This window comes from Sinohyriopsis cumingii, chromosome 1 (genome assembly GCF_028554795.1).
Source record: "Sinohyriopsis cumingii isolate HCF-2022 chromosome 1, ASM2855479v2, whole genome shotgun sequence".
Lineage (NCBI taxonomy): Eukaryota > Metazoa > Mollusca > Bivalvia > Unionida > Unionidae > Sinohyriopsis > Sinohyriopsis cumingii.
The window spans coordinates 143949596-143966789 of record NC_142961.1 but is presented as its reverse complement, the minus strand read 5'-3'; the positions used below and the strand labels follow the sequence as shown (position 1 = coordinate 143966789).

Here is a 17194-nt window from a genome sequence, read left to right as displayed (position 1 = left end):
GCCAGTTCCAGCCCATACTTTGTTCTACAGTTATCTTATGTTGCCGTTGGGGTTTAATCGTCATTTTGTTCTCCAAAGTTGACAATTCACAGTGACTTCAAAAATGCATGTTCCCTTCATCAAAGGAAGTTGTCACCAGATATACAAACAATTAAATCTGATAAGTTACATTGTTTCCAAAGTGATTGCTAATTGGAATGCATTTACTGAGCCATAAGTTTTCTTTTCTGCAGGAAAAAATAACTTTATGCATAAAATGAACTTAAATTAGACTTTAAAAAAAATGTAATGAACTGTTTTGCAATTTTGTTTATCACTGCTGTTTGAACTGCTATTTCAAGACAAGTCATAACTTGTTCACAGGTTTTCATTTCTTGATGAAAATCCTCTCCCCCCCCCAGTTATTTTCATTCGTATGATTACATCTGTTGCCTCAAAATCTTGGCCATGTTCAGTAGCATATAAATAACAAGTACAGCCACATGCTACTGGTGATGATGGATATTGTAGTGAATTGTTTAGTCACACATAACTGGTTGACAATGGGATACAGATCAAATGGGGACTTCCATTTTTGTGTACACTTGTTTTCGTTTGAACAGGATGGAATGGTTGGGCGTTTCTTAAACATGGGACCTATACTTGAAATCATGGATTTTTCGTACACCTACACTGGAATACAACTAATTTGCTATTGCGTTGCTGGTACTTTTCCGGGTGGGAAATACTCTGTGTGATGAGAATTCTTACTCCTATAAGGGTAAACTAAAATCCATTGGATTACCCCTAGGACACCCAAAACACTTGCCCACACATACTATCCATTCATTCTTTATCTAGGGTAAAGCCTAACTTAGTGGGACATCGGTGTGGGTGGAAGGAGGGAATCTGGCAATAGCAGCAGGTAAATATTACATATTTGAAATCTGTTTTACTGCTACCCCAAAAAACTATACGAGTAATATTATACCTGTTACTATTGTATAACTGAAATTGTCAGTTTGATGGGAGGCTGACGATCCCGTAACTGGCAAAGAAAAACAACTCCAAGAATCCTCACCATCATTGAAGGGAAATTAGTGTGAGCACCAAAATGAAGCTTTCATCACATCCTCCAAAGACAAATGAGTTAGAAAGGCCCATTTGGCAGCAATGGCTCTAACCTTGTGGGCTTTAATTTTCATGAAAACGGGTCCCAGTTGGCAAGGGATTTGTAAGCTCTCTTTATAGTTTATGCAATCCACCAAGAAATTGTTGCCAAATAAAAATGCAAACTGTACACAAAAGTCCCTCTTGATCATCGCCAGTACAGAGAGGGCTGAGGCTAAAGATCTAAATCAGGAATGGAGCCGTTAATGGAACAGGCTTTTTGCTAAAAAAAGAAAAACCTGGTTTTGCAAAGAAAAGAAACTGACTTGCATCCCACTGAACTTGATACTGTTCTGCTCTATGGATAGGGCATGAAGTTCGCTCTTTGTCTTGCAGATGCCAGCGTGAGCAAGAAAATCAAATTGGGGGTAAGGCTACGAAAGAAATTTTCACCAAAAGGTTCTTAGGTGGGTTTATTAAGAGACCACAAGATACAAGAATGATTTCATTTAGGCAAGACACTGATCTTTGTGCAACTCAAAATACTTGAAAATCTGTCCTAATGGCATGGTCTTTCGAAAGTTTTGAGTGACTGTTGTTGTTGTTGTTGTTCTAGGGTTTAACGCCATTTTTCAGCACAAGAGAGGCTATACATGGCGGCCAGTATAACTGGTGGAGGAAGAACCCTGGTAAATCCAGGGAAGAACCACCGACCCACGAGAAGCTACTGGCAGGCTTTCCCACGTACCCACGTTAGCCGAGCATTGGACTCGAACCCACGCAGCCAGAGGTGAGATGGCAGTGATCCGGAACGGTGAGTGCTTTAGACCATTCGGCCACTCGGGGCCCCTTGAGTGACTGAATGGGCTGCATGATAGCCCCAAATGTAAAAATCAAGCACTGTTTCTCTTCGAAAAGGAAGAGAAGAAAATCAGCCACTACACTCATAGAGGGACAGCTAGGTGAGATGTTTTCTACTGCATCAATCAAAAATGATTCTCGATCTGGCATCATACATCCTGGATGTCAATCTCCTCCTGGACTGAATGATGTACTTGGCAACTTGGACTGAAAACTTTATTTGCAGAGAGATTGCTTGAGAGGAGCCAAGCATGAAGATGGAGAATCTGTGGGCTGTTGAGTACGAATGAACCCTTGTGCTGTGATAGGTCTCTCCTCTGAGGTAAGGTCTTAGGATGTCTGCCAGCAGATTGAGAAGATCAATGAACCATGATCTCTGGGGCCACAGAGGGGCGATCAAAACAAGCTGAGCAGTGGAGTACCTGACTTTGTGTATAGCCTATGGGATCACCCTAAAAGGTAGGAAAACAAAAATATATGACTTCACCTCAGGCTGAAAGCATCTACTGCCAAGGTCTTCTGGTCAGGGACTAAAGAAATGTAAAAGGGGAGCTTGTTGTGTTGTTTGGTGCCAGACAACTTCACCAAGTAAGTCCTTCAAAAATTGGAACCTGGAGTTTGCTACAGACTGGTGAAACCTTCAAGTTCCATGAGGACACTCTTCCTTTCCCTGACCGACTGTGCCAAAATATTTTTTGTGCTGGGAATGTGGCAGACTCTGAAGGTAATTCCCTTTTTAACTTGCCTATGGAAGGAGGTTCCCAACCTGTAGGCAGAGAGAATGTGAAAGTCTGCCTCCTTGTCTCCTGAGGTATGTTACCATCAACTTGTCATTGTTGTAGACCATCATACAGCAACCTCTTATTTGGTTGACGCATGCCTGAAGGACTAAGAACACTGTCCTTATTTCCAAATAGTTGATGTGGAGGGTAGATTTTTCACAGGATCATGGACCCTGAAAAATCTTTATGCTCTAGGTTAGCACCCCACCCAAATCCAACTCATCTGTGAACAGATATAGGGGACTGATAGGGCGCATGAAACTGATCCCAGTTTGTCCATCAAATCAGATGATGGTGGAAATCCTGATCTGGAGAAATTGGAGCATCCAAAGAGCCACTGTGGAGTTTCCACACTGCCAAAAGGAACAAGAAGAGGACATAAGTATAGTCTGCCAGAATCAGGTTCACTGCTGAGTTCAAGGTCCCCACCAGAGTGAGAAAAAAAGATGAGCCTTCAAATGGCCCCTGTGTGGTCTCCACATCAATAAAAGTAGAAACTGAACAGGACACAAGTGCAGCGGAGTTCAAGGTCCCCATCAGAGGGAAAAAACGATTAGCTGACAATGTGGTCTTTACTCTCAGTACTTCCAACAGGAACAGGATCTTGTCTACTTTGCACCCAGCGATACTTACTAAACTTCTTGTCTGGTTTTGAAGAACCAGGAGCAGATGCAAGGGACCAGTGTTCTTGGTCTCTCAAATCTTGAATAACCACAGAGAGGAGGAACCTTCCAAAGAGCCTCTGCCTCCAAGGGTGCAGCCCTCAGAAGGTTCTTACAATACTTTAGTAAGACCTTGGAAATATCCAGACCTATATCCGAGCAGAGATGGAAATGCTCCAATGACAAGGCCATGGACAAGAACAACATATGCCTAAACGTTTTTGCCACTGTTTCCAGGAAATGACAAGGATCCATGTATCAAGCACAGACCTGTCAGGTTTCTCAGATATGTAGGAAGATCCTTCCCCAGTTCAAACAGACTCGGATATGAGCTCTCCTCTTATGATGGGGCTCAATCCCAAGCCTTCCTCGCTTTATGGATGTATCCATGTTTGGTGTCATCCCAAACCTTATCCCAAACCTTATCTGACCACATGCTGCAGATGGGATAAACAATTGTCTTCTCACAGTGTGTACAAGATAAGCAAAACAAGGGTGTGTGTCCCAGGGAGATTTCCTGTGATCAAACCAAGCCACACTCTGCCCAGACATTGCTGCTGTGAAAGAAAGCTGAAAAGAATATATTTAACAAAAACTTGTATTTGCAACTAAAAGTAACACAAGTAGGTACAATAGTTAATAAAAATAAATATGGAAAAAAAGACAGGGACATCTGTCTAAAACTAATACTGAAAAACAACCTGTGTTCAATAACTGAGTACATGATATGAAAGTAAATATTTTGGTGTGTGATTTGCTTTACCAAGTATAAAAATAACAATTCACAATCCATGTAATGTAAATTACAATGATTTGTAATGAACAATGAAATGGATCAAAGCAAGTCCACTGACCGCAACTGATCCAAGGATAGGGAAATTAAACAATGTACCTAACCTTAGCTAGAAAAATGCACAACCAAAATTGAATCCCTAATGCCCTGTGTATTGGGAAAAAAGAATAAATTGCCAGCCATATACAATGTGTACAGAGCAAATGCTAATAACCCTCAAAAAAGCTTAGATTAAAAGAAAAAGAACTGATCACGGGTTTAATACAAATGTTCATGAAGAATATACACACAGGAGATATAGTAAATTAGCTTGTTAACCATGAAGCAACAGCAAATCTTCTCGTCATAAACAAAGTATACATTACAGCGATACGACCAAGAAAAAAATGAAGGGTCTGTATGCATGGGCAAGCAGTTATGTTGTGTCCCAGGGCAAATCTAGTGTTCTGGAATTTCTGGTTAACTCTAATCAGAAAATGAATTCCTGTCATCATCCGGGGTATTTTACACCCAGAAAAGTACCAGCCATGGTACTACTGATATTGAGAAATGCATTTTCACACTGTTTTTGTCTTCATGTGATCAAAATTTCCATTGTTTATTTTCGCAAAGTGTAAATTGTAGTCACAGATGACAGGTCATCCCTTACAGATGAATTCTACTAGTATGTGAGTCAATGAGAAATTAGCTTTTTTTCAGCCCTCCCCCTACCACAACGTTGACATTCACTAATGCCAACAATACTACCTGCACCTGAGGATGTAGGACATAACATCACCAAAGACTTCCTATCATGCATAGTTGATCCGAACTGAAAATGGTCCCAATCTATCATCCAACATATCCCTATTGAGAGGGGTGACTAGAGGAGTTGGTGTTGTGTTGTCACAACATCAAGAAAATGGAAAATCAAAAGTTTTATTTAATTATCTGCTAAAAGTCAACTGAAAATACCATTTACAAAATCCTCAAATATGTTTGCGAGACAGAGAGAGAGAGAGAATCAAAGGCTATGGAGAACTGACAAAGACAGAACCTTTCACTCAAACTTTCAGTTTGAAGAATCAAAAAGTATACATGATTTGACATTCATCTGGATTGTTTCTGGGATGTAGGACAGCAACACCTGAATTCAAAGGCTGGGTTAGACTTGTGGTCTAACTAGCAACCCCACCCCAATAATCACTGACAAAATTTAATGTGCGATTAGCAGTGTTGTATAAATTACTGTTGTAAAGGTAATGAATAAAATTATGATTAAATAAAAAATTGTAGTAGTTGATTACAATTACAACTACTCTGTCACAATAAAGTAATCAACTATATTACTTTTTTCAAGGTAATTAGAGTAAAATTACATAATTACTGTTCAGTCTGTCACAACTCAAAGTTCTCATTGGTTAATTCATGTTTTGCACAGAACAATGTTCTTTGTACTAAAAGTTAAACATAACATATTGAATACAACACTGCAGAACTAATTTCACAAAATTTGTAAATAGTTTTGTTTTTCGTCCTGTTTTTTAATCTCCATTTTTCAAACAGTGCTGGTATGTTGCTAATTTTAACTATGAAAAACAATAATTGTAATTTAAAAGTAATTATAACTTTGCATTACTCTTCCATAATTGGTAATCAATTATTTAACTGATCACTTTAATAATTCAATACTGTACAACACTGGTGCCTAGGCAATAAGAGATGGTTGGCAGATTTGCCGACTACGGTGTGTCCCTTCTCAAGATACTTTGCAAACTTCACTGCATAACTCCCAGTCCCTGCACTCTTCTTTTACTTAAACATGCAGTATGCCCTATTGCACCAGAATCTAGCTGGATCAAAGTTATAATATTCATACTCATGAACACAATATCCACGTGTAAGAAATGTATAGAATAGACCTATCATCGAATGGTCTTACACATCAAGTTCTTCCATCATATGATCAATATACTGTGATAGAACAGAGCCACGTCTTTTACCTTCCTTATCATGACAAGTGAAGACCTCTGCAATCTTCTATAGACATCCTGCATCATGATCAATCAAAACTGAAACCAACAGGCCTTTGTATTAACTGGGTCATAGTTTCTCAGAGGTGCAATACACACTGCAAATCTGAAATTTAAGACACATGTTCTCAAGATGTTGGTCATCTGGCCTTGTCTTTTTGTTTGGTGGGGACACTGGTGCCCCTGATAGTTGTACGATGGAGAACACGCAAGCCCACTTCAGATCTGTGCCACTGTGTCTCGGGCGTGGCTTCATGTCCCAGTGCTAAGTTATCTGATATGATGAAGTCACCTTCCTCCCACTATAATTAAATAATAATTATTTTTATCATATAATGCTTACACTAAGTAAATGTGACAACTGTCATAAATACTGAATGACATACTGCAGCATAATACTCAGTGACCACACAGCCCTTCTGCTAAACAATAATGATCTCTCAAGACAGGTGGTCTCTCATGACAGGTCATAACACTACATAATGAATATATCCATGCATTGAGAATGTAGTCTTTCAAGATGAGCGGTCTCTCATAGCAGTGGTCTTTTGAGACAGGTGGTCTCTCATAGTAGTGGTCTTTCAAGACATGTTTTACTATCTAAAGAATTGTAAGCTTGTAATCTTTTACATTAGGTATGAAATCTATTCATCTGAACAATACTGTGCCACTTCCTGCCAGCAGTTCTTCACTCGATCTGTTCTATACATTTTTTATCTAAATAACACTCATGTGAGATCCTCCATTAATTCATCATCAAACAAAATCATTATTTCATTGTAAGTATTGTTGCCAAGAAGAATATAAAAAAATTTCAGTTAGAATACAGAAGAGTACCTTGTGTGAATAGATCAGTTCCCTTTTGTTTTTAATAATTTCCTGGTGAATACTCTTCAATATTTTCACGGTCTCTGGCCAATCAGTCATTCTGGGGTGATCAGTATCAAAGTCCCATACAAACATTTCTGTCATTCCAAGATGGAAACAAAGCGTCTAAAAATGAATATTGTAATTAATTTGTGTCTTATAAATCCTGAAAATACCATAAAATGTTAAAAATTTCCTTTGATTTATTAGCAACTATCACAACATGGATACAGTGTGCACAATGCTGAAACCAAACCATGTTCTTCAATAGTCATGGGTTATTTTTTTCCCTGCTTAATTCCACATTGACTCTTGGAGAAACATAATTTGCTACATAATTTACATTTCCTGAATTTCTCAAAGATTTTCTATTTCCATGATACTGTTATTTTCAGTAGTGGCAGAATCTGACTGTTAGCAGATAGCATGCATGCAACATAATTACAGTATTCAAAAAGAATACACATGGTTTCTTGGTTGTTTCAATGGCACTTTTAAAACACTGTTGGATATATCATGCCAGGGAAATAGAAGCTAAGAGCCTTTCCCAAGGACATGCTGAGGCAGCTGACCCGGCCTGGCCTAGACAGATATAGAACCCATGACCCAGCCTGGCCTAGGCAGATATAGAACCCATGACCCGGCCTGGCCTAGGCAGATATAGAACCCATGACCTGGCCTGGCCTAGACAGATATAGAACCCATGACCATTTAGAAAATCCTCAAATTTGAGGATTCCTTAGAGATAGCAAAACTTTTTTCTGGAAACTTCAAGATCTCATTTCTTCATTTTAATCCTTAGTGCTTGCCTGATGTTCAGTGATAAATGTGTTATTATCAACCAAGCACTAAAAAGATATTACGAAAACTCAATCTGAGAAAGAACTGGATAGTGAAACTAGGATCAGAATCCAAATCCAGTTTAATGACTATTAAATCTCTATCTATGACAGTGTAGAATGAGATCCCAAGTTTATATATCATAACAGAATTGCATTCACTTGGGCCTGGATAGTGCTTTGGTAACATGCTCACTTTGCAGCATCTGTGGTCAATGTCTGATCCCTGATCAACTAGCATTTATTTTCATGCTTTTGCAAAAGAAAAAATTATGTTGAAATTTAACTTGATGAAATGGGAAGGAAGGTGAATCTTTGTTTGTTGGCTCTTTAATTTGTTTTGTATATCAACCAATGTTTCACAAATATCTATGTACAATTAATATGTACAATGAAATATGTAAAGTTCATTCAAGGTCAAAATTTTCACAGTTTCTTCCTTCCTTTTCTTTACACTAGCATCTGAACAATGAATAACTTCCCGTACAATCTGTATGTTGCCAGGGAAGAATAAGTTTTAATAGCTAAAAATGACGTATCATCTCTGCTGTAAATGTCTTGTAAACAATTTTTTAAAACTTGATTTTCACCTTCTGACCACCTGACCATTGGAAACCTTCAGGAATTTTCTTTGAGCCCATATGGAATGTCCCTAACTCTCAAACCTGTGTGAAAATCTGCTTGAGACTCCCATTTGTGAAAAAGAGCTATGTAAATAGTATTGGGACTCTTTATGGGACTCTCTGATAAAATCCAAACAGAAACTCTGACCAACATCAGAGTCACAGCCCAAAACCATTCCTTTGTAACCTAGATGATAAATGGAAGTAACTGGATGTACAGTAACTGTGACCACTCAAACATTAGTATTGGAAGTTAGAAAAAGAAGTACCATCAGAGTATTATTAAAGTCTGTATACCAAAGAGAGTCTAGTTTCATAAAAGAATGTTTATGCTAATATCATGGTCAAATGGTCAAACTTGTTGACTTTAACTTGTAAAAGTAAAATCTGAAATTAATGTTTCTTGAAAATGATGCTAGTTTCTTCTTTCTTTTGGTAAAACAGAAAAAATAATATTCACTATATTTAGATACTAATGAGCGTAGAAATATCTTGCAATGCAGCTACCCCACCCCTAAAACTTATGCAATAGTTATTCCCAAGAGTCCTTGCGTAACTTGAAATCGTGTAACTCAAAAATTTTGGTTTCACTGGCTATAAATTTCATTGAAAAATATGTAATTAACTTTAATGCCATTCACAGAGGAATTGTTTTTGGTTGAATACAAATAACTTCATTAGTCTTCATAAAAAAAATTTTAAAAATTTATATGAAATCATGTTAATGTGAAATTTGTGTCAGTTGAAATTGCAGACATCAGTGGATATCTGTTCTTTATTAATGTACCGTATCTAACCTCATTTAAGAACAGTATATATTCTAATGAATTAAACTGCTATTGAAACCTGTCTGTTCGTTATCATGTTATAGATTTACCTGTGCATCAGGTACACTGTTATGAACAACATTGAGCTCTGATCTGCCATAGTATACCAGGTAATTTTACCAACAGATCTATGGGTCTACACTGTTCAACTAAGTCAAAAGTAGAACTAACTCTGCTTTATACTGTAAACCTTAGTAATAAGCAGACTTTTTAAAATCAGTGAAGGTCACTTACTGTTGATATGTACTTCTAGATAGTGACATGTACCAAGTTTCAATATTTACCATATACACTAGTTTGCAAGTTGAGTACAACTGCAAACAAAACAGACCCTGTTCTGACACTGCATCATGTACTGACTGATCAGGGTCAATGTTGTTTGTTATCCTGGTTATTACTAACAAACTGCTATTAAAAAAAGGATAGGTAATCTGAGAAGTTAAATGAAGTAAATGTCAAATAAACAAAATATTTGTCTTATGCTTTGTGTTAAATGGAAACATATGTAGGTGCTTTTCTTGGCAAATCCTCGTGGGGAGACATATAATGTAATTCCACGAATGGGATTTCTTGTCTCCATGCAAACCCCAACATAGATTATTTTTCTAACTATGTCTTTTCCTTGAAAGTTATAAGAACTCTTCATTTTGTAATATAGTTCAGCACATTCATCACATACAGTATTCATCACTTACTAGTATTTCTTCACATTTTCTGTAGGCATTTGATCTGATTATGTTTTATGAAAATTAAAATAATCTTCTCAGTAGAATACAACTATATTTACAGCTTTTACAAACTCACCCACAAACATCTACAACTTAACTGTCATAATTGTTACTTACTGTGTGAAGAGATCTAAAGCCAGGTGCAAATTTTGTTTACATACAGCACATTAATTTGAATGTTAATGAGGGCTGTGGAATGACATGTCCATCCAAAGCACAAAATTTTTAAGTGCCAGAAAATAACATAAAATGTTTGATAGTACAGTACTGCAGTATTATCACATCTAATAAATGGATGTTTTATGAAATTGTAATATTTATTACAAGAAAAATTTTTTATTTTCATCAGCTCTAACAAAGAAAAGTTATATGGTAAATAATAAAACAATACTGGGTACACAGCTCTAGGCTATAATGAAGAGTAAAGTGCAGCATGAGTGACCATGCATTAGATTGTTTATGGGTAAAGATCTGTGTCACTATCATATATAACTATGCTATTTTTTGGAGGAGGTGAAAATGTTTGTGACTTAGTGGTGTTGTAACTGATATTAATTGCAAAATAACCCCAGTGTATTAAAGACCCTCCACGCACAATTCCTAGCAGATAACCATGTGCTGAACTTTCAAGTGCACAGTTTCTTGGAAAATTGATACTTCTGTCTTGGAAATATGGCAAGTGTTACTATTTATCAACGCTACTAGGAAATTTGCTTATGGACTAATGAACGGCTATATGATTCCTTCTGACTGGTAAGCGCATGATTTGTCAGTTTCTGTTTGCATGAACATCTCTGACTGAACTGGGGAACAATGGGGATATTTAACAGTTAGAAGAAAACATGTTTGACACAACGCATTTCTGGCTGTAAGTTTTTGTTAGGCCCAGTTAGGATTTGAGTGGCCAATGATGTGTATAGCCTGTGTGTCTGAAACATCATTTTCTATTAGTTTCTGACATATTTTCTCGTGCTGGAATTTTTAATGAGTTTAGAAGCCAAATATGGCAAGTTTGCTTTTATAGTCATTTTCTTTCATTAGTGAGTTAAGCTTTCTTGCCCCAACTTGGTGCCCATAAAATCTTTTTTAAGTTGTTTCTCTCCTCCAAAAACTATTTTGGTAAATATCCAATAGTGTCTGTGTTTATTTGTTTGGAAAACAACTCCATGGAGCCAAGCAGAAGATATCATTGGTTGCATTCCTTGATAAAATAGTTCCTAGCATGTGGACACCATGACTGAGATGACCTGACAGAGACAACCAGACTGCGATAGTAAAATTAAGGTTAGCAAAAAAAAAAAAAGCAAGATTTCTCAGATGCTTGATTGAAAAATAAAGGTACTGGGATTGTGTTTTAAACTAGAATGAATCTGAACCAAAAATACAATTTACCACATAAACTTACACCTGTTAAATATTTGTGTTCTCTAATCATTCATTCATGGAGTAAATACAATTACCATATATATTCACTTATAAGTTGAGTCAAACTGCAAACAATAAAGATCCTTATCTGCTGTATTATAATGTGGATGCAGATTAGGGTCTATGTTGTTGGTTCTACTGATTTACTAGCAAACTGCACTGAACCAGATCTGCTGGCCCATTATGCAATGCCAGATCTGGGTCTGTGCAGTTTGCATTTGGACTCATCTTATAAGTATATATAGTAATTACCTCCTGTCCTGTGATGGGATGCAGGTAAATCAGAGGATGTGTGAGGCCCAATCGTCTATCACTGACAATCCACAGCCGGTCCCATTGAGATCTTACTTCCTGTGTAAGACTGTCAATAAGCTGGTCAAATGGAACAAAATCTGAAAAATAAAAAATTATTGCATAATAAATGTGTGAAAATATAAATAAGTTCGTCGCCCACCCCACCCCCGATTAATACTGCATGCTCTTTGAACATGTCAAGAACAAATTTCTCCCTCAAAATCGTATCCCAATCACATTATGTTAGGAGTGTTATCCTGCTACCTCTACTAGAAGATGAAAATTATTTTTTCCTGTCTTTCTTAAAAGACAAAGGGCAAGAACTCTTGCCCATTACTGCAGGGGTCAAGGTAGACCTGAATTTTGGGGAGAAGTGACTTCTCCTTTTGGATAGAACAGGGAGAAGTCAGAACTCAACAAAAAGAAGTGGACATGAAGCAAGAAATTATATACATATATAATGTGTGTTCTCTTTTTTGAATTATGCTATCTCTTTCCCATATTCATATGCATTTAACATTAGATTTAAGCAGTACTTTATTTTCAAGAAGCAAATTTTCAGAGTTTTTTTGGCCATATGACTTTAAAAGAGAATAACAGAAACTACATTGTAATTAATTTTAACTGAGTAACCTGATTACATTATCATAATTGCAAGTTAGTAAAAATGCTTAATCAACTAACCTTAATAAATTTTTTTAATACTTTCTAAAAGTTCACAATAATGGCACTTTGAAAGATTTCTAAACCCGCTTGAAACAACATCTGTACCATGAGGGCAAATGTACATGTGTCTTCAGATGATACTGTTCATCCTAATGTCTTTGTTGTGGATAAAACATTAAAGTTACTATTCATACATAACATACTAAAATGCATAAAATTGTTGTTCTCTATTTTTCTGACATTACTGGTAGTGGCACTGGGTACTAATATCATTAAATAAAAACAGAGAAAAACTTGTTGGTCTAGAGGGTTGGTACATGCAGGCATGGCAATAGGTACCATAACTTGGAGACCTGGGTCCAATTTCCATTTAAGGTAGTGATTATTATAATAAACAAGGAGGTCTCTGCTTTTCTTCTGACCTACTTGTTGTCTACTGATTTTTACAGCTTTAAATTTTCCTTGCTAAAATGGGTTACAATGAAATACGTTTCATGTGACTGAATTCTGAAGGTAGTGATACGTATCCACGTGTCATATTTGACAGGAGAACCAACAATATCAACTTGTACATTTGGTACCACGAATTAGCAAGTTTTACACGAGAGAGAGATGGTACGATAGTTCGTGGATTTTGGAAAATGTGTCTCACCGGTGTTGCCCATCTTGGGCACGGAGACTATGTGATAAATGGAGAAACTGAATGGGGCCTCCAAAAAACTGCCATCAATGTGCCAGCCTGTTCGACCCACATTTGTGCATCCCTCATTTTCATCGTTGGAAACCCGAAAAACATCTGGGTGGGGCGACCGACAGTGTTTGTAAAATGTGGACTCCAGTTCTCCGAACCATCGGCTTATTTCGACATGCCTCTCTCCAGTGATGATGCCTTGGCCCCTGAATATCAAAATCTTATGCTTGTGAACCAGGTCTTTTATGTGATTTATCGTATTCTCGGGAACCGTGTCGGCTAACTTGAGCCCTCTAATTTCAGCTCCTAGTTTTAAAAGTGACAAGTCCATTAAAATAGTGTCGGAGAATAACCCGTTGGTCTACAAACACTGTACTCAATTGTTTACGTTTTTCAAGTGCGCCGCAAATTTGCCCCGGTATCAAAGGGTGGGTATAAAGTGCGAAAAAGTCCGGTCTATTCGCAAAACGAACTTGCCGTCTGCGAAAAGAACCGGGGATGTTTTTACTAACATTTTCAATCAATATTTTTATTTCGCAGTACGTTTTACTAACAGTATTATTCAATATTTATATTTCGCAAATGAAATTATTTTGTATAGTTACTCATTCTACGCTGCATTTAAAATATCTCTCTTAGTATATGCCCACTGAACACAAAGACACAGTGATACTATTCAAGAGTGTTCTAAAAACTCACTTATTTCGATTGCAAGAACAAACTTAAAGACCTTATAATGTTTCCTACCTTACATATTCTCAGCATGTTTTTTTAAATGTTTTCCAATTTCATGGTGTTTGATTTTGTAATCATATTATTATATGTTGTTTTTTATCTTATATGTGTTGTCTAATGTTGTAAAGCGCTTAGAGCTTCTAGAGATTAGGCGCTATACAAAGTCCTCATTATTATTATTATTGTTATTATTATTATTATTATTATTATTATTATTATTATTGTTATTATTATTATTATTATTATTATTATAACGCGTTACCAGTGTGTCTTAGTTAAAATGGTTATTTTCACGCTAAGAACTTACAGTCTGCAAAATGGACCCAGTACGTATTTTCTTACAGTTTTTATCAATATTTCTATCTCACGAACTAAATTGATCTGTCTACTAGCTAAATCTATAAAGGCTATCATTTAATATTTATTTTCAAGATAAAATGTTAAAAATGGATCCTTATTGAGACAATGACTTACCATCTGCAAAAATAATACATTATTTAGATAATGCTAAAAACGAATATTCATTAGTCAAACCAAACAATCGGGGATTGGTGATATACATTTGCCGCAAATTTAAAAGACTTTAAAGCCGAATTAAAGGTAACTTTTCACATTTATTATAACCTGTATTTAAATAGTCCTATTTGTCATCCTGAAACATTCATTCTCTTAAACTGGATTAACGATAAAAATTGCAACTTTAAGTTTAATTTCTTCACTGTGACAACAAATATCAGAGACACTTTGGAAATGAAGAAAAGGTAAACAGTTCAAAATTATAAAGATGAAAATTTTTCATACATTTATTTCATTAAAATTTGTCACAGAGTACAATCTTGCTCGTTGTTAGTGTACCAACTACGTAGCAAGGTATTAAAATATATTTGTTAAATTTGTATGCTATTGTGTTTTTGTTATACTGTTTAATGGACCTGCGTCTTTTTATCTGCCCTACCAGTCAATTTTTTGTCACCTCATGTTTTATTTTATTTCTTGTGTAAAGTGTGTTATAACGAGGGAGAGCTATATCTACCATGCATGTATGTACACAAAGTTGGTAGTTATACTGCAGCAGTTTAGTACAGTTAATACATGTACATGCTAGTTCATGCAAATAAACGCATGGGGCTTTTGCTTGTTTGTTTGTTTTTGTTTCCATACAAATTTCCCACACTGAGAAGATAGCTGCAGTACTGACATGTAGATTCGTAACACTGTTACAGTTTATTTACTTGCTTGAGAATGAATGTACCTCAACTAAACTCTATTGTTTAAGTACTGTAGTACATCTTCGTGCAAAAGTCAAAGGGTTGCTTTTGAATATATAACTAACAAATATGAAAATAGCTAAGTTGTTCATTGACGATATAAAGATGAATACGTGCAATTTTAGGGTGAATAGGTTCAGGATTATATCTGAACTAGCTATTGCCCGTCCTAGGATTGGAGTGATAAATTAAAATTTTTTACAAATATTAAAAAAAGCATTTGGGATGAACGAGTTTTAAAGAGTTTAAACATAAAAATAAAAAAGTAACAAAAAAAAAAACGTTATACCTAGAATGCTGTCGTGAGTTTCAAACTCGCGACCTCTTGTTTGGCAGCCGGGACACACAAAAATAAATGTGGGTCATTACGTGTAAAGATTCATGAAAATGACTTTCCTACAATATCCTACATGCTACCATGTTGAGTATAGTAAAATGGCTTATCCTATAGTTATGTTTAGGTCTGTATTTGCCTAAATTGTGGAGCAGTTGTAATGATTTGTCTTGCTTGGATACTTGGCTTAATTTCTTGCATCTGTAAAGGTTTGCTTATACTTCAATAAATTTCTTGATAAGCTTTGTTTTGTTTTTTTTGGTTTTTTTTTTTGTTGTTGCTGTTTCTTAAGTTTGAAAAGTGGAGTATTCGGGACTGTCTTTCCATCAACCCCAGTCATGCCATATTTAAGATTTAATTCACTCAAACTGATCACATGATAACGAAGGACGAGCCAAGAAGAAATACTATATGCTATGTAAAATGAGTTAATACACACATTAATTTAATTCGTGAAATAGAAACATTAATTGAAACTGTTAGTAAAAACGTAATGGGTCCTTTTCGCAAATGGTACTACCATGTCGGTTCCTCTGATGCGGGAGGTCGCGGGTTTGAACCCCGGCCGAGTCATAAAAATGACTTACAAAAATAATACCTTGAGCTGCCTCGCTAGGCGCTCAGCATTAAGAGGTTAGTGTTAGGACTGGTCGGCCTGGTGTCGGGATAATGTGACTGGGTGGGACATCATGCTACATGTCTGCGGCATGATGCCCCATAGACCAACAAGTTGTTCTCCACCCTCTTTTTTTTTTTTTTTTTTTTTTTTTTTTTACTGCCGCCAGTCAAACAAAAACAAAAAAAAGGTGGAGAACAACTTGCTGGTCTAGGTATCAGTTTGGATCTGTTTACTTCAGAATGAGTACATTTACGTTCTTCTTCTGAGTTCTGGTATGCAGTCACTGGACTGACCATCTTATGCCGTGTGCGTGAGTGCTGCAATGTTATATAAGCATCTTCTACAGTTCATTTAAAACTATGCACGATCTCAATTGCCAATTAAAAGAAAATTGTTTAAATATAGGGACAGTAACACGCATCTATAGTAAGTATTACAGATTCTGCTGTTGACGGCGAACTGTCATGTTTAGGTATTGTTTTAAGACAGAAGGTACGTTTTGCTTGTTTCGATGGTTCGAAAGCTTAGTTCGTGTTTGCTTCAGGTCATGTATTATGCATCAGAATGTCAGTGGGATAAACACCGACACTGGATTCGGGGTGGGGGGACTAATGATAACACTCTCCAATTACAACAGCTTCATACTCTATCAGAACTCTACAAGAATTAAAACATGATTGTTCCACCGCAAGCCATGTTCCAAATTAATTGGGGGTGTGTTATCACTAGTTTCCCCTTGAATCAAGTGCCTGTAGGGACAGGTGGCAACCTGGTGTTGTACAATTTTATAAAATAAGATAAGTTTTATACGTTGCTGACGTTGTTATAGAGTTGGCCAGTGATAGTAAAGTGTAGCTGTCGTTTTTAAAGCGTACTGAATGTCGCACACTGTGACGTCACAATGAAAGCAGCGCACGTTGAAAACGAATTTTTTCTCGTTTGTTATGACAGACTTGACGTGCTCATTTCTTGGCCCAATTTAGTACCTGGCCACCATCACAACAGTCCTTAGTGATCAATAAAGTTTGTTTGAAGTTTTTAATAAAAAAAAACATTTAAGATGCAGAGCATTCAACAAT

The 17194-nt window shown here is 36.4% G+C and overlaps 1 protein-coding gene across 1 annotated transcript; it reads right to left on the bottom strand.

Annotated features, from left to right (window-relative positions):
• Positions 1-5091: 5091 nt before the first annotated feature.
• Positions 5092-13580, bottom strand: LOC149808069 (uncharacterized). Its single transcript, XM_089973285.1, has 4 exons — positions 13121-13580; positions 11761-11900; positions 7037-7192; positions 5092-6501 (listed from the first exon to the last, which is right to left on the bottom strand). The coding sequence occupies exons 1-4, from the start codon at positions 13488-13490 to the stop codon at positions 6340-6342; spliced, it is 828 nt and encodes a 275-aa protein (XP_089829411.1). The 5' UTR covers positions 13491-13580; the 3' UTR covers positions 5092-6339.
• Between the last annotated feature and the right edge of the window lie 3614 nt (positions 13581-17194).